A 23,794-nucleotide genomic window follows, 5' to 3' on the forward strand; every position below is an offset into this window, starting at 1 on the left:
AAAAGAAAGCTCTGCACTTTAATGTGGTCACAGCTCAGAGGACAACTGGACCCCATCTATTTATAAATACAGACAAAGCAAGAATTAGGCTTTAGGTTATACCTTGTGCCTGTTTTCCCTGTACAAAGTGATACAGGTGGTAACGCAAAGCCATTCAATACATGTATACATTTCTTTGTAACTACCCTAGCCCAGCATTTTTCAAACTTTTATGAGCTCAGGAGTGGCCTGTGGATGCAGATTCCGATTCAGGGTGTCTGGGGCCTGAGCTCCTGCATTTGAAAGTGTCGCGGTGTGGCTGGTGCTGTTGGGCCACAGACATTCTAAGCAGCACTGGGAGAACAGGCAAGTTGTCAGCGCAGGAGGAAGACGACCGCCGAGGCTCCCGGAGCATCACCGGCTCCCCCGGGCCTATGCCTCCCCTGGGCAGTTAATAAAGGAGCCAGTACCGGGAGTGGGCTTTCAGCCTGAAAGGCTGTTATTTTATACCATTGCATAAGGAAAAAAATACCCAAATAATCAAATTTAAAATTGTCATCAACAGCAAATTGAGAAAAATGTATCAGCTTTCTAGAGGCTACATGTTTATGTCAGTGCCTAGAGAGACCCTCCTCTGGCCAACAAGCTCCTTTACAAGGAAAAGGAAGCTGCCTCACCAGGCGCGCCGTGAACTTTTACACAAGTCTTCGCCTTGGGAAGGAATAAGTTGCTCTGTGCCATTACTTTTAGGCTGCAGCTTTCATTTCTTCGGAGTTAAATAAAAGACTGAGATCCAAAGATCAGGATTAGCTGTCCATCCGCTCAACTTTAAGCCCCCCCCTGTGCCGACCTCAAAGCCAGAACTGCAGGCCCCTGAGTTGCTGCTCCCAGGATGGTTTTGGAGGGTGCAGAGAGCAGCTCTCGCCTCCCCCCACGGGCTCATCACAGACCCCCTGGCTACTCAGGGGGCAGACTGAATGCATTACAAAAAAGCAGGGGAAACACAAACACCAAGTAAGAATTTTATCAGTCATAATTATTCAGATAAAAACAGCTATTCAACAGGGATGCTGCTAAGGTTACTGGTCCTCAAATCCAAATCTGCCTCCTCCATCCATTATTTGAGTTCACATTTTCATGAAAGGAGAAAACGAAACAAAACAAAACAAAAAAAGCCTAGCACAAACCTAAGGCCAAAAAAAGTGTTAACAGGAGAGGTGCCTAAGTCAGCATCTTGGCCACAAACATATACATACATACTCAACAGAGAAGACGTTAAGTTTTTTTAAAAAAGAAACTCTAGTCTTAAATTCCATTTAAACATCCTTCAATATTCTTAAGAATATTGCTTCGGTTTTCTGTTGCTAACAACGATAATCCTGAGTTGGATAAAAGAGCTCGCCCCATCCATATACTTGTCCTTTTTAAACAAAGTGATCTAAAAGACCCCCTCGGGGCATTCTGGGGAAATGCTTTCAAACAGAGAAGCAAGCTGCAACCTGGAGGATGGGAAAAACAAATTTTACAAAGACCTTGTGTTATCCAAATGTACTTCAGTCCAATTCACTCTTCTGATAAGGTGGTCTGATTTTTCAAATGAGCAACCTATTATTTCGCACTTTTGAATAACAGCAAAACTGGAGGAAGACGCTTATCACACATAATAAACCTTCTCCATCTTTTCTGAAATGCACCAAAGCAAAAAGCCTTTGACGCCAAAAATGAGACATGATCCCTTGCTTACTGCAGGACACACACAGGCGCCCCCTCCTCTACCCGACACCGAGACAGACCGCAGGGTGGCAGTGTGCGAGGCAGGGGCCGCTCCAGCCGACACGGAGGAGTCTAAATCTGAAGACACTTTTCCACACTCACGGCAAGTTCTTCACTTTCATGCTTTATTGAAAGTAGCATATGAATCAAAGACAAGTACTGGTAAGCAGGTTATGTCTCTAAAGAATTATTTTTCATTCAAAGCAGAATGTTGTCCCATCTACTGTGATACAAATCCTTTCTGGACCAATGCATCCAGTATGAAACTCGAGCAAGGAAATATAACAGGACTTTATTCCCGCCCATGACTATAAATCTCGCGTGTAAACATGATTTACTGTTACTGCTACTAAACTTCTTCAGTCTTTACTCGCCCTCTCCCTCCCGCCACCCCCCTTAAATATAAAATTGGAAACATTTCCTTCAAGTCTGATGTCCTCAGTGCAATCTGCTTTATTTGACATAAGGCATTTGGGACAGTCACTTTTGAATGGATTTTTGCCTTTTGGAAGAGTCACGTAATGGTTTAATTCTTAAATCCACCTTTTCTTTAATGCCCTAACATGTCAAAGTCCTCTTCCCCTCTGGTCATTCCTTAGCAGTCCGCAGGTATTCACAGATTAATGTCCAAGTAGACCAGTACCTGAGAAGAGAAACACACGTGGAGGGACAGTTGTGAACTAAGCATCGAGAGCTCGTGTATCACCAGCAGGGAATGTCCAATTTAATAAACGAACACAGCAGCCCCTTGGCAGTGAAGGATAAGAAAAAAAAAATAGCAGGCTTCACGCTTTCAGCTAAATCACATTTCTGCTGAAAGCCATGTGTTTCCCATGCGTATCTTCACACAAATTAATCAGGTCTTATTGAAGCTTTCATTTGATGGCCATTTTTCCTAAAGAAAATTTGTTTTTTGTTTTTTTGATTACATCAGGAGTTCCTTTGTAGTGGTAACATGGAGACAACAAAGATACATTTAGAGGAAGACTTTATTTAGGCCAGTAGCTTTGCCACTCACTTGCTTCGGCAAAGAATACCTGGTATTTGATTCAAACTCATCTGTTGGCAAAATCTCAACCTGCCACGGACCTCTCGGGTGGCCCGTGAAGAATCAACATGGCAACAGCTAAATCTGTAAATGTCAAAGGTCTGTATTTAATGGATTAATGAATATTATTAGTGTGCACAACTCTAGTGGCCCAGATATAGTACAAGGCACACATTTGTTATTATTTATTATTTGTTATTACTCGTTGAAATAATAATTCAACAAATGCCTTAATTCTAAATAGATTAATTAAATCTTTTCATTGGACCTGATATAATTTGTCACATTCGTGTACCACCGATTCTTATCACTTACACAAAAACCGTTTTGAGCTAAGAGGGGACTGATAGGAGGAATTGGGGAAAGGTTAAATATAAATCTTGAAATGCCATTAGCTAATTTCCCAACCTTTCCGGAAATGAGAAAGAGAAAGCTGAATGGACATCTGGCAAGAGAGAGTTCTAACACGCAGGCCCTATCTGCGGCCTAAGTGTTGAAAGACATAATGAAGAAGCTTGAATTAAAAATGCATTTAACTAAAATTAATTTTAGTCATGAGACTCAGATTGAATTAAATTTTAAAATCAAATTATACCCTTCACTTTAATAGAAAATTACAGGATGACTCTGACATTCATGAACAAAACATGATAAATGTAACTTACCTTTAAATCCTTCTTCTGGCATACAAACTGGAAAAAGAAAAAAAAAAGTTCCAAATTGAAAAGATTGTCGTGACAGACAGTCATAAGATCACTTCAATGCCTAAAGACAAGAAGTTTAAAATTAACCTTTAATTACCTTAGTCATCTGTAATGATTACTTTTGAAGTTATGGATCTTATTAATCCGAGGAAAATCTTACTCTTTATTTTTATTTTGGGTTTTCAATTTTTTTTTAGAGACAAGGCCTCACTCTGTCACCCAGGCTGGGGTACAGTGGAGGGATTTATAGCTCATTGAAACCTCGAACTCCTAGGCTCATGCAATTCTCCCACCTCAGACTCCTGAGTAGCTGGGACTACAAGCATGCGCTGCCACACCCAGATTATTTTTTTACATTTTCTTGGTAGAGATAGGGTCTTACTATGTTGCCCAGGCTAGCCTTGAACTCCTGGCCTCAAGCAATCCTTCCGCCTAGGCCTCTCAAAGTGCTGGCACTACGGGTGTGCCACCATGTCCAGCTAATTTTTTGTATTATTTTTTTGTAGAGAAGACATCTTGTAATGTTGCCCAGGCTGGTCTCAAACTCCTGGCCTCCAGCAATCCCCCTGCCTTCCAAAGTACTGGGATTATGGGTGTGAGGCTCCGAGGCTGGCCCTGCATACCTCTGCGAGACAGTTGTCATCGTGTCCACTTTTCCTTGTGGGTATCCTTTCCTGAACCCTGTATGTCACCAAACCAATCTGGACTGGGTGTCCCTGTTGCCTGTTGCAGAAGGTCTGTTCTGGAATTTTCTTTCACCATCTTGTAAAGCATCTTATCCTACTCTGGATCTCCTGTTTACAAGCTGCACTGTTGACTTCGTGATTCACTCTTTCGTTTAAGAGAAGCACGTCCTCACACGGTATCTTGGCAGATATTGCCAATGATACTGGCATTGCCAGTGACGTCAGACACATCAATTTTTTGAAGCCTTACATGTGTTCAAAGAGCCATCAGGTGTGAGGGCAGAATAAAGTCTAGTTACAGAACTCTGGACTGGAGCTCACTTTCCCTCAGAATCAGCGGCCACTGCTCCATTATCCCATCTTGCTCACACATCATCGTCCCAAGAATGGGACTGGCTTTCCCTCCACACCGTAGGCGCCTTTAGGATCCTCTTGTCCCTACTTTCACGCTTACAGTGTCAGATCCTTGGCGCAATCGTTTTTTTTTTTTTTATTTTCACGAATTCCTTTTTACTCTCTAAATGTTCCTTTTATATAGGCCCTCCCTACAGTTTGCTCTTTTCCCTTACGTTATTTATAAGTAATTTTAAGCTTTCTTGTGCTTCCTGCACCACTTCCTCTGGGTCCCTATTTCTCAGTTTGTTGACTGACATCTCTCGGTTCTATGTTCTCATTTCTCAACTGTCTGGTGACCTTGGGCTGCCCGTTTCTACCTATTGAAGCATAAGGTACCAAAAAGATGTCTGAAAGCCCTGTTCAGTGGGCATTCAGTGGGCTCCACCGAAGGGTGCCTGGGAAATGAACTGGCTTTAAAAAAAATTAATACATAATATTTGAATGTATTTATGGGGTACAAGTGGTATCTTGATACATATATATGTGTAATGATCAAAGCAGGGCATTTAGGATAACTGTCACCTCAAACACTTATCATTTCTTTGTGTTGGGGCCATTTCAAATCCTTTCTTCTAGCTATTCTGAAATATATATCATTAACTATAGTCACCCTACTACACTACCGAACACTGGAACTTATTCCTTCTATCTAACTGCATTTGTGTATCCATTAACCAACCATTTTTCATCCGCCCCTGCCCCAGCCTCTCATAACTGTCATTCTACTCTCTACCTCCATGACATCAATTTTTGCAGCGTCCACATACTAGTGAGAAAATGTGATGTTTCATTTGTCTTTCTGTGCCTGGCTTGTTTCACTTAACATAATGACCTCCACCTCCACTGATGTTGCTACAAATGACAGGATTTCTTTTCTTTTTGGGGTGGGGTGGGGAGATGGAGTCTTGCTCTGTCACCTGGGCTATAGTGCTGTGACGTCAGCCTAGCTCACAGCAACCTCAAACTCCTGGGCTCCAGTGATCCTCCTGCCTCAGCCTCCAAAGTAGCTGGGACTACAGGCACGCATCACCACGCCTGGCTAATGTTTTCTATTTTTAGTAGAGATGGGGTCTCACTCTTGCTCAGGCTGGTCTGAAACTCCTGACCTCAAGTGATCTTCCTGCCTCGTCCTCCCAGAGTGCTAGGGTTACAGGCGTGAGCCACCGCGCCTGGCTGACAGGATTTCATTTTTAATGGCTGAATAATATTCCATTGTGTGTATATAACACATTTTCTTTATCGATTCATCTACTGACTTAGGTTGATTCCATATCTTAGCTATTATGAATTATGAATAGTGCTGCAATAAACATGGGGGTGCAGGTGTACCTTTGATGTATCGAATCCCTTTCCTTTGGATAAAGAGCCAGTAGCGTGACTGCTGGATTGTATGATAATTCTTATTTCTAATTTTCTGAGAAACTTTCATACTGTTTTCCACAATGGCTGTACTAATTTACATTCCTACTAACAGTATGTAAGAGTTCCCTTTAAGCTGCATTCTAGCCAGCATTTGTTATTTTTTTGTCTTTTTAATAATATCCATTCTAACTGGGTTAAGATGGTATCTCATTGCGATTTTGATTTGCATTTCCCTGATGACTGATGATGTTGAGCACTTTTCATAGACCTGCTGGCAATTTGAACGTCTTCTTTTGAGAAATTATTCAGATCCTTCATCTACTTTTTAATGAGATGGATTGTTTTTTGCTGTTGAGTTCCTGTATATTCTGGATATTGGTCTCGTCGGACGAACACTTTGCAAATATTTTCTCCCCATCCCACAGGTTGTCTCTTTACTCTGTTGTTTCCTTCACTGTGCAGAAGCTTTTTAGTTTAATATAGTCCCATTTGTTTATTTTTGGGTTTTCTGTCTGTGCTTCTGAGGTCTTAGCCATAAAACATTTGCCCAGATGAATGTCCTGAAGCATTTCCCCTATTTTCTTTTAGTAGTTTAATGGTTTCAGGTCTTACATTTAAGTCTTTAATCCACTTTGAGTTGATTTTTGTATACAGAGAGAGACAGGGATCTAGTTTCATTTCCCAACAACATTTATTGAAGAGACTGCCCTTTCCTCAACTTATGTTCTTGGCACCTTTGTCAAAAATCAGTTGGCTGTAGATACGCAGGTTAATTTCTGGGTTCTTTATTCTGTTCCATTGGTCTGTGTGTCTGTTTTTATACCAACATCATACTGTTTTGGTTACTACAGCTTTGTAGTATACTTTGAAGTCAGGCAGTGTGATGCCTCCAGCTTTGTTCATTTTGCTAGGATTATGGTGGCTATTTGAGGTCTCCTGTGGTTACATACAATTTTGGGATTGTTTTATCTATTTCTGTGAAGAATGTCATTGGAATTTTAATAGGGATGGGATTAAATCTGTAGATTGCTTTGGGTAGTACGGTCATCTTAACAATATTAATCCTTCCAATCCATAAGTCTGGGATGTCTTCCCCAGTGCTGTGTAGTTTTCCTTGTAGAAGTCTTTCAGCTCCTTGTTTACATTTGTTCCTAGGTGTTTTTATATAGCTATTATAAATGGGATTGCTTTCTTGAATTTTTTTTTTTTAGCTAGCTTTTTATTAGTGTATAAAATGCTACTGATTTTTATATGCTGCAACTTTACTGAATTCATTCAAAACAGTATGTTAAGGTAGAATCTTACATTATTTGTCTTAAAACATCATAGAAAGAGGAAGAAGTAGCTACAAACATTTGGAAAATGGAAAGCAGAGAGCATAGCAATTATTTAGCTAACCTGAGGAAAGTGTTAGCCTGCTGATGGAGGAGGTCAACAACAAGCGAAGCTAAATCAAATCACAGCACCCAGGCAGGCACACAGGAATTGGAGGCCCAGGTACCTCTGAAGGTGGGAGTGAGGTGTGAGCCTAAAATCAGGATATTTGGTTGCTAAACTGTTTAGGAAGCAGTTAGCTCCATACCCTTCACATCCATGTTACTGCTCCTTCCCCACCTGGACCTCAGGTGAGCAACCAGTTACATGTTTCAGCACTTTGAAGAAATTAGACTAGGGAGGTGGGAATGAAGCCTCTTCCGTACCAAATAGGAGACAATTCCCCGGCCCTCTGCTCAAATACTGGCAGTATCGCACACCTCCCACACAGAGGAGACAGGGATTCCTCTCCAGGGAACCCGTCCAAGTCAAGAAAATAATCAACAGATACAAAAAAGCTAGTTCTTCATGGTCAAGTGGGATTTATCCCAGGGATGCAAGGATGGTTCAACATTTGCAAATCAATAAACGTGATACATCACATCAACAGAGTGAAGCTTCTTTCAAGGTAAAAGTGAAACATTGTATGCTAGAGCTTCAGTATCTAAAATCCCACCTCCTTCTGAGAGCTAATCAATAGATTCCAAAAACAAATTCGTCTTTACCTTGCATGACATCATCCATTGCAGCATAATCTGCAATTGGTTCATCGGCCTAGAAAATAAATGAAGATAATTCAAAAGACAATTCCCCACGAGGGTATGGGAGTCTGAAGTCAGACTCATGATTCAAATACTGATATTATTACAAGACACAAACACCCTGTCCAGTAGAGAACTCAGTCAAACCACAGTCAGTGACGTCCAGGTTTAACAAAGGAGGCCCTGCCAACTGTGGGTCTAGACTCATTACCTCAAGAATGGTGTACAGGGTGTGTGTTGGGGGTGTGGGGAGCACTGTTTTCCCCACTTCTAAACACATCTTTATTTATTTACTTTTTAGAGGTGAGATCATAGCACACTGCAGCCTAGAACTCCTGGGCTCACATGATCGTCCCTCCTTAGCCTCCCTAGTAGCTGGGACTATAGATGCACACCACCAGACCCGGTTAATTTAAAAAAAAAAATTTTTTTTTGTAAAGATGGGGGTCTCACTATGTTGCCCAGGCTGGTCTGGAACTCCTGGACTCAAGCAATTCTTCTGCCTTGGCCTCCCAAAGTGTTGGGATTATAGGCATGGTCTACCAAGCCTCGCCAAATACACCTTTCTATGGAAATGTTTAGATACCCCTGAGGTTACTAAAAACTCATTTAATCAATATGGATTAAGACACTAGTGGTGGCAGTGAGAGGTAGAAATAAAAAGTTAGGTTGAACTAGGTGCGGAGGCGCACACCTGTGATCCTAGTACTTTCAGAGGCCGAGGAAGGAGGATCACTTCAGGCCAAGAGTTTGAGAATAGCCTGAGAAACACTATAAAGACAAAACATAAAAAAAAATTAGCTGGGCACGGTGGCACGTGCTTATAGTCCCAGCTACCCAGGAGGCTGGGGCAGGAGGATTGCTTGAGCCCACAGAGGGCTGTGATTATACCACTGTACCCCAGTCTGTGAGACTGTCTCAAAAAAACAAAAACAAAACAAAATAAAAAACCTGGAAAATTATTCCACCATATTATGCAGTGGTGTCTGACGCAGTGGGGATTCCTCTGGCCACCAAGAAACACAAGAGGCAAAGGGAAGTGACTAAATTAGGCCCTTAGGGAGAGTAGGATTGGGCTAATGAGGCTGATTCAGAGACTTTTTCTTTGGTGACATCTTAGAAGTCCCTACTTTCTTAAAACATTTTCCACATCTACGAAATCCAAAGCCAATTTCCACACCCTAGACAAAAATCCCATTAAACCACCTGAGTATTGAGACTCCTGTAACAAAGCCTGGTGTTTTACGCTCAGTTGGCTGGTACTTTCCAACCAAGAGGAAAGCCGGGGATGCTTTCCTAGCAGACATAGGGTTAAGTGATTCTGCTGACCCAGAAGTCAGGGAAAAGGTTAGGGAGGAGGCTGAATCTAGATCTAGTATTTTTAACAAAAATTATCAAAATCTCAGTGAAGACAGCAGGTTTTTATAATTTTTATTAAAAATAATATATCTAGATTTTAATGTGTAAAGGAAGTTCGAGTTACTATTCATGCTGATCAGTTATCTACCCTTTCTTTATCTTTAGTTTTTTTTTTTTTGGGTAGAAGGCAGCATTTCAAATTAAGTTGCAGACATCAGTATCATTAGTGTGGTTTTAAGAACAAAATCTCCATCTAGCCTAAAAAAGAAAAAAAAAGTCTGTGCGTGTGCATGTGTGTGTGTTGGGGGCGGAGGTTGGGGGAGGACACCAGCGACCTTATGGCCTGAGACCAGGGCACCCAGCTGGTCCAGCAGGACATCCAGTGCAGCTGCTCCTGGGAATGACAGTCGATCCTCAGTGCCCAGAGGGGCACGACCCAACATCACTCCCTTCCTCCCAGTCTCAGGGGAATGAAAACCAGATCTGTATCTGAAGACGACCAGGCCCCCTTGTTACAGAAAATCAGACAGGAGAAATCCGGTGTGGCATGTAGCAGTTGGTGAGGGGGATTTCTGCCATGCCCTGCCCTAACAGGGAACGGGAATGATGACAATGGAACCTGATCCCACAAAGGCTCAGAGAAAGACTTCACCTCCTCAGAGTACAGGCAGTTGATGATGTCCTGGCATCACTACAGCCTACTGTGACACAGACGAATGAGACACAATGATGTCCTGACCGCCTCTAAGCCTCGAGGGGCTCAGCCAGAGCTGGGTGATCCAGAGGGCAGCAGAAACCGATGGCAGTTGCTTCTCCCCACACCCCGCTGCAGCCGAGGCACGCTTCAGCAACCACCCCACGCAGCTGACTGTGGGTGTTTCATTTCAAACCGAGAGTTCCTCACTGAGGAGCTGTTACTTACCTTCAGTAAAATGACAGATTCAGGAATGACGCCAAGGGTGCCAAGGGTGGCACAGTCATCACTTAAAATCTTCCCATCAATTGACAAATTCTGGTCAAAGGGAGCAACTGAAAATGCATGCATGATCTGTGCCAACATAAAAGAGACACAGTCTGTAAAAAGCAAAATACTGAGACTTATGCCCTATTTGAATAAATAATAAATTGATTCTAAAAAACAAACAAACAAAAAGGCTTCAGGGTACAAAAGCCACTACTGCTTGAAGGCAACCCACTTGTTACTTCCTTACGGAGGACGTCATCCCCGATATGTCTGGTGGAGAGCTGGGTAACAATTATACCCACAGACCCTTTTGTTCTGTCCCTTACCACCTCCCCAAGGGTGGCGATGTGGGGAACTCAAACTAAAAGGTGCGGCTGGGCTGACGGCTTCTCTGGTTGCAAGGCTTGGTCAAGGTCATCACTGTCACCCCACCATTCCCAGGCCCCACATCCTTTCATAAACAAGTCCAAATTCTTCCTTAAGACCACCCTTAAATAAACCAGCAACCTATTTGGACTATTCTCCCTTCTGTTTTTATTCCTTTAGCAAACAACCTGGACTACGTAATTCAGCCCCTGGGAATGTCACATATTCTTAGACTGAGTTTTGTCTCTAGGAACCCAAACATGAACTTCTTAAGGGTAGGGAACATATGCCCTAGCCCAGTTCTGGCCAAGTGTTAAAAATTAAATACATTTCAAAATACTGGTAAAGCATAATACTTAAATGTTTTTTCAAATGATCTCTGGATTGTAATTACGTCTGGAGGACAAGTAGGAATTGGGCACAAAGAGGTACCTTCAATGATATTGTTCTAATTCTTAACTTGGAGGACAAGTTCAAGAGTATTCATTTTATTATGCTTAATAATTTACTTACATACTCACTGGCTGTGTTCTGTCACATATATCTTATGTTATACTAACATCACGATGTTATGGGAAAACCATTCTGCCTTTTCCTACACTCTACTCTTTGGATCTGGAATGACAAAAGGAGTCTAACAAATCAGCTGGGAACTAGCTGTGTGTGTATTGCACGGGCCTTGCAAGCTTGACGAGCTGGGAAGACGGTGACCAGAAAAGTGACTTTAATAATGGTGCACAGAAAACAGGAACAAGGATAACAACACTGGCCTCCTTCCTCACTGCTGGGCCAGAATCTTATCTGGACTTCTCAAAAGCAGGCAGGGATCATCTAACCAGAGAGTCTTGTGAGCAGTGCAAACTGCGCTGGCATCATCAATGGTCTTCATGAAGTAAGATGCCTATTTCTGGTGTGCAGGAAGTACTAGCAGCATAGTTCTACCAAAGCCAGCTCAGCCCACAAACACCACGCAGAGGCAGCTAACCCTAGGTCAGCAAATGGAACCCATGAAGACGCAAGCAGAGTTACGGTGGAGGTGTGTGATGCCAACTTAACGTGGGCAATGTCACAGCTACTTGACTGCAGAAGGGCTTGTTCCCGACTTCCCTAAATGCTACGTGTTTCTGCACCACCCTGTAAGGTTGGACAACCACCAAATACTTCTAGGCATGAGTACCATCACTGAGGGACTAATGCTCATACTTTATATTTCGAGCACAGACGAGGACATTGAAATGTGTTCAAAAACTAACAGCACTTACTGAGAAAACAGGCCCGACCATGGCATGAAGGCCTATGGCACAACAATTCATAAACCGTAAGTACTAGGAGAATGCCTGAGCACACTTAACACGATACGGGTCTGCTTAACGAGTGAGCGCAGCATTCCTGATCTATGGGGCTTACAGGAACAATGAAAACCCTGTTGCTAAAGGGGAACAGCCCTCCTCTGCTCGCTATGGCAGGTGGGGCTTAAATAAGAAAATGCAGAAGCAACTGCCTCAGCTGCCAACCGCTTCACCTCTGTGCCAAAATGGCTCCTTTCTAAGGCAGGCAATACCACCCACTGAAGACCTATCTTTGGGAAAATGAAATAATACAATTAAACACTGCATCTTCAGCGGAAGAAGATGAATAAATTGTACTTCATTAACTTTATGGCATCAAAGGTGGAGGAAATAATAATTAGGCAAAGCAAGTTTCTTAAGGTTTCGAGCAAATGTATGTGGTGGGCAGGTCTAGAATGAAAACATTTACAGATTTGCAAAGGCTGTTGTCCTGTTAACTGAGAAATGCAGTATCCCCAGAGGAAAGGCTCCATCAAACATTTAAAAATGAATTACACATTTTATTAAAAAAAAACAACCAACCACCTACTGTCAACAACTGAGGATCACACACATGCACATCACAAACTCCACTGCTATTTAGGCTACCAGGAAAAAGGTCATACCTAGTTGAAGCTTTAAAAGCGACCACCACTGAGCAGTGAGAGGAAAATTACATTTCAATGCCCTTTCTTTCTACTCTGTTTGGACCACAGTGATCCTGGAAGCAAGAGTGGGAGACGAGAGAAGAGCACATCTGGGGGTCACATAAATAGCTGCTGTCTTCTAGCAGCTCATTCATGCAGGTGGCGCACTCCCAGATGGAGAGGTTACTTCTGCTGACTTCTGGCTTATTCTTCAAGAATAGCAGCCCATAATAAAAACAGTGTTGGTTTTTAAAAATGTGTTAATCCACAGGGGCTCTTTTTGTAATTTGAAGGTTTTGAATGTTCGAGGTTTACCCCTGACATGACAGAAAGTAAGCTTTCTCAGATGTAAAAGGTACAGTAACAGAACAAAGATATTATGCCAACATGTTTATTTTCAGAGCCGTGGGTTCAACCAAGGGAAATACTGTTCCCAGGACAATCTGGAACACATAACACCCTCAAAGGAAGCCTGTACTTTTGCCTCAATTACAACGATAAATATCAGTAACAAGAAAAACGCATAACCAGTAAACTACGCCACATAAAAGTAGCAAAGAAGGAAATTTGGTCAACTTTTTGGATATCTATCAGTGACTGAAACAGATTAGGGTCCAGATTTTCTCATGGACATCTTGAATTTATCAGCTCCTTTTGCCTAGGTTTGAGATATACAATTTGAACGCTCACTCCTAGTATGTACTATTGAAACCAAAAAATAACAATATCATGAGGCATTTTCATAACGCCTGCCTTACAGTCAATTCATCTGCAAAGCAATGCATGCTTCTGGGGGATGGAGTGAGCATGATCTAAAATGAACCTTATAATAATTTGGAAAACACCACTGTATAAGGAAAGGTACAGATAACTTAAAAATTCTATTAGATGGAGACTGAGATGCCACCAAAAATACTGTGATGAAAGAATTTCTGACTCATCCTAGTGAATAAGCAATCAAGTGGCTGCCTTTTATTTTCCCTTAAATTTTACAGCAAATCGTGATAATAGGTTCTAATACCTATTAAGTGGTCAAAGAAAAACATGCAGCACAATGAAGTGAGAGAACAATTATCCTGGAACAATCTCAACATGTGACAAATTAAATGGTTCTCAATGTTTCTCATTACTGGAAAGCTACTCAGAGCTTGTGTAAGTTGTCAGAATCTAAAAATCACTTTCATCTTACTTTCATCTTCACAGAAAGATTCTTGGCTATTTTGAAAACTTTGCGTATTTTGAAAGAAAACACAGAAACATATATAAATATAGGTGGAAAGCAGGAATTCATGAAGGCCCTCTTAAGTTCTAAACAAACTGAAAAAATGTTATATTCTTCTCACCTGAATTTTCAATTCTTTTAATGTTTGATTTGCAGAAACAAGAAGTGCTTTCTCACCACGAACTTTTCTATGTCGCATACTTCGTCGAATAACTTGCTTTTGATAGGCTATATAATTTTGATGTGATATCTTTTGCCGCTTTGTTCCTCCATTGCTCTGTAAAAAGGTTTGGAAAAAAAGAAAGCACCGAAATTACCTACAGTGTGACCCTTTTGTTCATAAAGTTCTTCAGGCAAACAATAGCTGTTTACTTACTGGTCCCTTAACCATTTGAAATTCAGTGTAAACAATAAGGAGAAACTTACCAGAGTTTCTTAGCAGGCTCACATACAATTGAAAAAGAGCATGAACGATATACATCACTAACTGCATGTAAGCAGTTTAAATGTTCATTACAAGAAGTATTTAAAATCAAAATGATAAGACTGACTTTAAATCAAAAAACACAATAAACTGAAAAACTTCCAAGATTACTAAATTTAGTTCAAAAACAACCTGAATTTGAGTGTTTTAAACATTTTCCTCTCATTTTGAGAATGACGTAGAAGCTAAGTATAAACTGCTGAGAATTTAAAAATGAAAGACAGTAGAATCAAAAAATCAAACTTAGGTTAACTAAAAACAAGATTGTGCCTCTTGTCCTAATGGCAAAATATACAGCTTCACCTATAAAAAATTCTTGCAAAAAATGTTAAATCTGACTGTAATCAAACATTTACACTCAACTTTTATTTATAGAAACTGGAATATAGGGGATGGGTAAATAAGTAACGATGAGTAATAAGGAGGCAATCGGCTGAATCCACAATGTGGGACAATCTAAAAGAAATCAAACTGGTTCAAGTTCAATGTCAAGGAGGGAAAGAAAGGGGGTGGGGAAATAGGATAACTGTTGTAGATTACAACAGTCTAAAGTGATACAGAACAATGCATACCTTAATTATAAGCTGGTTTGAGAATAAACTGTTCAAGACATATATGAATATTGGTATTAGGTAGCATTAGGACATTTTTGTTAGTTTTTTTATTTGTGAGCACATTATTAGTATTATATAGGGCACTGTCTTTTAAGAGGTGAAATGTCATGATGGCCATAATCTACCTAAAGGTGCAGCAAAAACGCACAGACATATATATGGGTGTATAATGCATGCTGTGGTGGTGGTAAGAAAAAAATAATAGATACGGGCCAAATGTCTTCCAATGATAAATCCCTCAGCAAGAGATTAACAGTCAGGATTCTTCTGTTAACCAGGCCAGGGAATGAAAAAAACAGGATTTTTAAGAAAATCTTTTTCTTTGGTTTAATTCAATCTGGATGAGGTAACTCCGAGGGCCGCGGTTCTGGTTCCACAGTTATCACCGGGTGTCAGCTGTGCATACGCTGAGCGGTTTAGGGGTCATTATGGACACAGATGCCACATATTCATTTCCAGTGGGGCTCTACAGATTTACAGAGCAGCAGAAGACGATTAGGACACAAACACAGGAGAGCATTTGTTCAGGGTGCCGTCCCTTGGCGAGGCACCGCACAAGGCCAAGTTCAGCTCTAGCCCTGAGTAGACACAGATGCCAAGGTGACTCTAAGATTGATCAGGAAAAGAGAAGCGCACATAGGGATTTAAAAAAAAAAAAAAAAAAATCAAAGTTGATGAAACATTTTTCTCAATTTCAACTGTTGAAAGAAAAGGTCAGATTGAACGTAAATTCTACGATTAGGAATATAAGGAAAAATATCTACAACATATGATTTTACTTTAGAAGTACAAAACACAACCAAAGAACCAAACGCTGAGCATCAAGCAAGAAATATTTTTTAATAAATCTGATTTTAAATGGGTCTAATGGCTTTTCCTGGAATTATTTTTTTTAAATCCACAGAATTTAAATCCAACTTAACTGACAAAAACCAGCCCACTGGTTTCAGAAGGCTTTCAATTACCTAAGTGAAACCCAATACTGAGTATATTATTAACCTAAATTTTTAGATAAAGTCAAAGGAACTGGGTTGATCTAGCTTAGAGAAAAGAGGAAAGGGGATTTGTTCATCTCCATTAAAGACAAGCAGAAATGCATCATTTTTTTTAAAGTGGGATTTAAAACAGCAACTATAGAAACTATCCATGTACTGAGATACTGTGACGTATTACAAAGAAAAGGTGTGACGAAGGTGACATTCTGAAAAGGCTGAACATTTTCCAGGGACTACCTACTCTTTTCCAAAGAAGGAAGATTAGACTTGAGATTTTTTTGTGAGCCAAAAATATTTAAAACATTCTAGAGTATTACAACATCCAAACAAGGAGAAGGAAGATGGAAGAAAATTATAAAGTATAAAAAATAATTACAGCATAAAAAGCAACGTTCCCCAACATTCTCTATCGTATTTACAAATGCAAAATCTGTGTCATCCACAACTGAGGAAAGTAATTCCACATCCACTTTTAAGAAACTGCTGTGGTTATGACCACAATGAATAAAATTAGACATTCAAGAAAGTTAGCCTTCCAAAATCTAAATCACTTGAAAACGTAAAGAGTTTTCTAAACAACTCTTAGGCTGAAAAGCAAAGCTTAAAATAAAAGAAACTAAGGATAATAAGAACATACATATCAAGCCTAACAAACTAATTTACAAAGTTTACCAGAAAATAGAGACTAAATTAGTGACAGTAAGCAATAAAAGATTTGAAAAAAGATGAGATTCCCCACTGATTATTAAAGCACTACCAAGTGATAATAACTAAAACAATATGGCACTGCCAGCCAACCAGATGAAAGAGGTTGGAGTCCTAAACCAGGATGGATACATAAATCCATACACACACCTGTGTATCTTTAATTTTTAAATTTATTTTACTCCAGCCAACACTGTAATATATACATATGTAATGTGTATATTATATATAAATATTTAATATATCAACTAAAAAAGCAAATAATCTAGTTTGTACATACATGGCTTGAAAGATGGATTATACCAGACAGAGACATGAAAACAAAAGAGTTGACACCAGGGTAGAAGGCAGCAAAGTTATCTGCAAACTCCTATCAAAAGACATACTATTACTTGACCCAGTGATCTCAAAAACCATCCCAAGGAACATAAGACACATGCATGCACACAGATTTTAATAAGGGCATTACTTATTATAGGAAAATATCCCCTCCAAACTGAAAACCTGCACTGCCATAAAATGTATCGATTTGGTTAGCACTGAAGCAAAGGGGCCTCCGATGTTGACTGAGTGAAATACCAATTCCGTAGGACACCTTTAACAGCAGGTGGCTGATCACCAGCAGCAGGGTGGTGGATATGATTACACAGTTTTGTTCCTTCATAGGTATTTTAAAGTTATCATTTTATGAGCTCCAACAAGCCATGGAAAATACATGCTGACATATCCCTTTACACTGTTTGGGAAATTTTAAGCAACGTTTACCTCAGGGAGACCAAGATTCAAGTCAAGGGGCCTTTTCAGACTTTCTTAACCAATGTTGAAAATGAAGTGACAGTGTGTACAGACAGGCCAACGAGCCAGACAGCTCTGTTCTGTAGCACTGCAGTCCCCAACCCCCGGGCTGCAGGCCGGACCAGTCCATGGCCTGTTAGGAAACAGGCGCACATCACCGCCTGAGCTCCACACCATGCCCCCAACCCACGACACCCCACTCACTGCCCTCAGTCTGTGGAAAAACTGTCTTCCATGAAACAGGTCCCTGGTGCCAACCAAAAAGGTTGGGGACCACTGCTATAATAGATATAGCACATGGCCATCATAACACTTACTCTTTCAGGGAGAAAACTAACCATTTGACTACACTATTTTAGCAGAAAAAAAAAAAAGAAAGAAATATCTATTAAAAATAAAACTGAGCAGAAAATCCACGAATTTAAAATATCTATAAAATACCCTGGAACATAGTCTTCTGACGTTTTGGGAAGCTAAAACTTATCTATACCATAATGTAATGCTCTAGAATGTTTTAAATACTTTTGGCTCAAAAAAATCTCAAGCCTAACCTTCCTTCTTTGGAAAAGAATAGACAGTCCCTGAAAAACGTCCAGCTGTTTCAGAATGTCACCTTCCTCACACCTTTTCTTTGTAACACATCACAGTATCTCAGTACATAGTTCCTGTAATTGCTGTTTTAAATCCACATTTAAAACAAACACATTCTCACATTATTTCCTGTTCTTGTAAGATAATTTTCTTCAGTTATCACTATGAACATGTAGACTATAATCAAGCAACCAAATAACAAGGGTAGAAAATCATATAAGAAAACAGTCAAACTTAAAAAGAATTTTAAGTTCTTTATGATGCAACATGAAAGACTATGGCATCAGCGGATCTGGTTATTTCACACCTTACTTAAAGATACAAAGTTCTCCTGTATACTCCACTATTAGGGTCATTTATTTGGTTTATAATGAGGAAACCTAAGTTAAATACTTTTCTCATACTTAAAGATTCCACGATTAAGCAACAAACTAAGATAAGGGACTTGTAGTCTTCTTTTCCAGCTAACCATTTAATTGCTACATTTTATTTCAGTCTTCTTTTCCAGCTAACCATTTAATTGCTACATTTTATTTCAGTCTTTCTTAATTAATAGCAAGAAACATGCTATAATAATTCTGAAATAATGTGGTCCGTGGCTTTTCATGAGAAATCAGGACAGCTGTAGCATGGCCACCAAAACTAAGGAAAGACAAAGGTAGAACAAGGAAGTGAACTGAGAACTAATATCCCACACAGGATACAGAGAGATGTTCGGGGGCTTGGCGTGGCTGCTGTTTCAGAAGAGCAGAAAGTATAACAATACAAAGCAGCTTCAACACGTACTTGATTAAAATCTGGATCTTTTTCTCCATCTGGTTTTGCTTCTTCCTTGTCCTCCTCTGTTTCAGAACTACTCACATTCAGCTCTGGAGCAGAATCCTTCATCACCTGGATGCACCAGGACGACAGAGAGAAGTAGGTCAGCCCCCAGGAAGGCAAGCTATGGAGGGTGTGGGGGCTTTGACTGCAACCTTTATCAAGAGGGGGGACACCTTTGTCATGGTGGGATTACAGACCAGAGAGTGGAGCAGGAATCAAGCCGCTCTCGGTTTTCTATGCTCTTTTAACATGTTAGTTTTTTATCCTATGACTTATTCTTGCAGTATTTAATGTGTTCACCATAAATTTAAGAGGTCTCTGCAGAGGAGTTATTATTATCAGACTCGTACAATGATGGTATTTTGCAGAAGTTCAAAGGTGCTCGACACCTTCTCGAGTACACTGATTGTGAAGACTTTCAAGTTCTCAAAATGTTCAGGTGGCAAGAACCACAGTGCTCTTTAAGAATGGAGAAAATGAAGGATGGAGCAAATGCTCTTGTGCAGGACACTATGAAATACTGCGGATACTATTTTATACTCGACACCAATATATGGATGTACTAAAAGGTACAAAAGAGTTAAGAAAATTCTAGGAGAAAATTTGAGATATTAATACTCATTAACTTCATTTTCTCAGCAAATTAGGAAATGAGGGGCTTAGTTCAACATGTAAAGCAGAACCCCTAGACCTCTAAAGAATAAGTTGTAAGTAACCATTCTAAAGCAATGCGTTTGGTAACTGGCACCAAATACCATGTATTCTACTTTCTCTGTAATCCCCCAAACCCTGGAATCAAATTAATGAGATGAACAGAGATCTGGGTCAGAATCTACCCAAGAGCCATCCCCGATATAGTAAAAATGCTCTGAAATCCAATCCACAGCCAGTGTTAACACTCTGCTTCCCAAACATATCCCATCTGTCTATTTTACCTACTCCTTGCAGATCAATGCCAGAGGCTCTAAATCAGCCTTTCTTATTCCTGTTATGCCCTCAGCAATCCCAAACACAATAGCCAGTGACTTTTTAAAGCCATAAATCAGATGATCATACCACCCCCTTGCTTGAAACTCTCCAGAGGTTTACAACCACACTTAGAATAAAATCCCAAACCCTTGGTAGAGGTATAAAACCTCACAGAATATGGACCCTCCTCCCATATCACTATCCCTTCATGGAATAAACCTCATTCTAGACCAGCAATGGACACTATGGTAGTCACCAGCCACATGTAGCTGTTTAAATTTAAATGAATTAAAGACTCGGCTCCACAGTCACACTGCTCCACGTCAAGTGCTCCACAGCCACGTATCACTAGTGGCCACTGCAGTGCGGCCCAGACACGGAACCTGTCCAACACTGCACTAAGTTCCACTGGACAGCACCGTTCTAGGCACAGTGACTTTCACTCCGTTGCTTAAGCACATTAGGCTTGGCCCTCTGGCTCTTCCCAGGCTGGAAACATGACAGTGAAGGCTCAGGTGGAAACAATTCTGTCTCTCAGGCGCCCTTCCTGTCTGCTCCCCACCTAACACCGTAACCACCGCTTCCCTCGGTCTCTCTCACTTCACCCTGCTAAATCCCTTCAAAACACTCATTGCTGCGTGAAATCATCTTATGAATTTGTGAGTTTATTCCTGCTCTTCCTCACTAGCTGCAGATAATCTTGAAGGCAGGCGCCTTCTGTCTTCATCACTGTATCCCCAGCACCAAGACCATTCCTGGCACACAGCTGACATTCAGTAAATACCTATGTGTCAAATTCCTAACAGACTAAATTCACATACAATTACATAACTATTCATTTTCTGTCTTTTCTTTTTCTTTTCTTTCTTTCTTTTTTTTTTTTGCAGATAGAGTCTTGCTCTTTAACCCCAGCTAGAGTGCAGTAGTGTCACTGTAGCTCACTGCACCCTCAAACCCCTGGGCTCAAGCAATCCTCCTGCCTCAGCCTCCCTAGTAGCTGGGACTACAGGCGTGTGCTATGACACGGGGCTGATTTTTCTATTTTTTGTAGAGACAGGGTCTCACTCTTGCTTAGGCTGGTCTCAAATTCCTGACCTCAAGTGATTCTCTCACCTCAGCCTCCCAAAATGCTAGGATTACAGGCATGAGCCACCACGCCCGGCCTTCATTTTCGATTCTCGTCCGATTTCAATTCTGATGTCAAACAGCTCTGAAGAAACAAAAATGCAGTCCTAGGCAGTCCCTCAGTGAAAATACAACAGCAAATCAAAAAGCCAGCTTGATCATTACTAGCCATGGCCACAAGAGGGACCAGTACCTTTTTATTATCCACGACTTTATGGACATAGATGGTGGCTTGAGTGTACTCGCGCAGGTCCCTCTGTTGCTGACACAGTAAGCCTTCTCTGCATTCTGGACAGAGTTCTGAAAAAAGGAAAACAGAAATGGCTGGGGAATTACTGTCAAAGAACCAAAGACCTAAAAATGTATATCAAAGTTACTACGGAATATTCATTCAACTCTTTTGGGCCACCACATGAGGTTTAATTTTAAGCACAGACTATAATATTGACATACCCTTTCCTCTTAAAATGTCAACTTTTAACTATAGAAACCAAAAGCAATATGAAAACTTACGAGGCTCAGAAATATACTGTGTTTCTGAGGGATTTACATCTTCCATTTTAATTCTCGTGATTTGAATTATATGATCCACAACAAAGAGCTTTTGTATCATTTGCCACTCACTGGGCCATATGAGAGCTATACTGTGCAAAAAAACACAACATGCCTTAAGACACATGGAAATTGAGAGAACATAATCCATTAGTCTCCTAAACCAGAATCAACACCAATATTTAACGCAAAGGAATTAAAGAGTAAAGATACATTATAAAGGAATTTAAGGGAAGAGATAATTATCATCAACAAGGAATAGGAGTTTTTCATACAAAGGAATGTTACAACAGCGTAAAACTAAATGGACTGCAGTTACGTGAATCAATATGGTTAAATCTCAAAAACATCAATTGAGTCAAATACGTTAGTTGCAGAAAGATAAATAGAGTATGATGCCACCTATATAAAAAGTATATAAGAAACTACTATGTGTGTGTACTTTTTTTCTTCATAACTTCTCTTCCCTTTTTTCTCGCTTGGCAGTATCACATGTATTTTTTTTTTAAAGAATATTTCCTGAGACTGATAACTTTCAAATACAGAACAGTGGTTACTGCAAGGGGAAGGGAGGAGAGGGAGAAAAGTATGAATGGAAGGAAGAATAGATACTGAGGGGTCTTTAATGATATTTGAATGGTTTAACCTTTAAGTTGACTAGTAATACACATTTGTTTATTATTATAGGTATTTTCCTGGATGTCTAGCGTTTACAATAATAATGAGAGAGAAGAAGGGGCGAGGGGAAGAAAGAAAAGGAAATGGGAGGAAGAGGGAGACAGAGAAAGCTGCGGGGGGGGGGACCGAGAAGAAAATATAGATTAACTCTGAGCTCCCTTAAATGGTGTTAAAGTAGTGAAATATCATTAATAAACTCCCTAACTCTAGCTTAATCCCACAGAAATTTTCATTTATGGGTTTTGATTTCTTTTTCCTAGTTTTCTATCAGTGTTGGAGGCATTCTACCTTCCCTTATACAGTTATTTAAAAATTATTTTACAAGGTAAAATGGCGACATCAGAGGTGAAATTCGCAGATGAACCCCTATGGAAGCACTTGAAGAATGGAATAAAATTTTGGTTTCAAGACCCCAGAATTCCAGATGACAAGGGCACAGTGACTTTGCTCTGGTGCCACAATCCCATCCTACTTCTGTATTTTATGAAGCCTGGCAGCTGGAGAGAAAAAAAACAAACTACAACCAAGACCATGTTGATTATGTGATTCTGGAAAAGGTCACAGTGATGGTACCACCAGCTTGGGAGGAGAAAGGGTGACTGTCTCGTTTCCAGGATGGACAAGGAAGGAATATGAACAACAAAACGGCCTTGGGCAGTCTCTTGCCATTTCTAAGGAAGCAGTCTTTTTGTTAAAAAAAACCAACAAAAAAACAACACAAGCACACACTTTATTAAAGCATACGAAAGGAAAAAACCCACAATTCAGCAAAGGACTAGATTCTTAAAATAGGCTATATATGTCAGATGAGAAAGCTCTGAAACATACTTTATTAATCATCAGAAACAGAGAAATCATATGAAGAGCAGAAACTCACAGCTTAGAATCTTCTTTGGTCATGGAAGCAAATGTAAACATGAGTCCCCCGTGGGGACACAGAAGAGCACTATTTCCAACTGATGACACGGGACTGCATCTTGTAGGCTTTCTACGAAAATGAGACAAGGACGGTAAATACACCTCATTGTTGCAAGGTAAAAGGGAAGACTTTTAAGATAATCATTTTAAAATTAGAGATAGATTTTAAAAGATTATTAGTAATTACATGTTTCTTAGGATTATTCACTTAATAGAAAAGAAAGCTTGTAGCGTATGCTAGTAAAAATAACCATGGAGGGTACCAGACAGAAACCATCAATTCTTAAAAAAATAGTAGAGTCAATCCAAAAAAGAGGACGTAGAAAATTCTTGGTTTCTACCTAACAAATTTCCGCCACTCTTCTACAAAGAACTGCGACACGATGTAGAGGACATCCGTATCCTAGAATAAAATCACAAAAAGTATCTGTCATCACTTCCTGAACACAAGCTCTGTATGATAAATATACTGCGACTTTCCTTATTCAGGTTTTATAAATATAGCCCTACCAAGAGTAATTCCCCATTTAGATAACTAAACAAATGAGAATGTGAGAAGTTCTGGGTTGTTCTGAAACAGCTCATCGGGAACTTGGCAAGGACCTTAAAAAGGAAAGATGAATTCTTTCCCTTGTGG

General features: G+C 40.2%; 1 protein-coding gene across 4 annotated transcripts in view; it reads right to left on the bottom strand.

The window, feature by feature from the left end:
* Positions 1–1,263: 1,263 nt before the first annotated feature.
* Positions 1,264–23,794, bottom strand: part of USP48 (ubiquitin specific peptidase 48) — an 88,615-nt gene continuing 66,084 nt past the window's right edge. For 3 of the 4 annotated variants that reach the window (XM_069477431.1, XM_069477429.1, XM_069477428.1), the window contains 10 exons: positions 23,499–23,560; positions 23,117–23,227; positions 21,523–21,653; positions 21,203–21,309; positions 18,880–18,984; positions 14,031–14,186; positions 10,305–10,430; positions 7,988–8,036; positions 3,466–3,492; positions 1,264–2,395 (listed from right to left, as the gene is read on the bottom strand). In XM_069477431.1, coding sequence (XP_069333532.1) covers positions 2,373–2,395; positions 3,466–3,492; positions 7,988–8,036; positions 10,305–10,430; positions 14,031–14,186; positions 18,880–18,984; positions 21,203–21,309; positions 21,523–21,653; positions 23,117–23,227; positions 23,499–23,560 — 897 coding nt within the window. In that variant the 3' untranslated portion in view covers positions 1,264–2,372. The remainder of the gene's footprint in view (positions 2,396–3,465; positions 3,493–7,987; positions 8,037–10,304; positions 10,431–14,030; positions 14,187–18,879; positions 18,985–21,202; positions 21,310–21,522; positions 21,654–23,116; positions 23,228–23,498; positions 23,561–23,794) is intronic. The other variant, XM_069477430.1, reaches the window with a different exon arrangement.

The sequence above is a fragment of the Eulemur rufifrons genome, chromosome 8 (genome assembly GCF_041146395.1).
Source record: "Eulemur rufifrons isolate Redbay chromosome 8, OSU_ERuf_1, whole genome shotgun sequence".
NCBI lineage: Eukaryota > Metazoa > Chordata > Mammalia > Primates > Lemuridae > Eulemur > Eulemur rufifrons.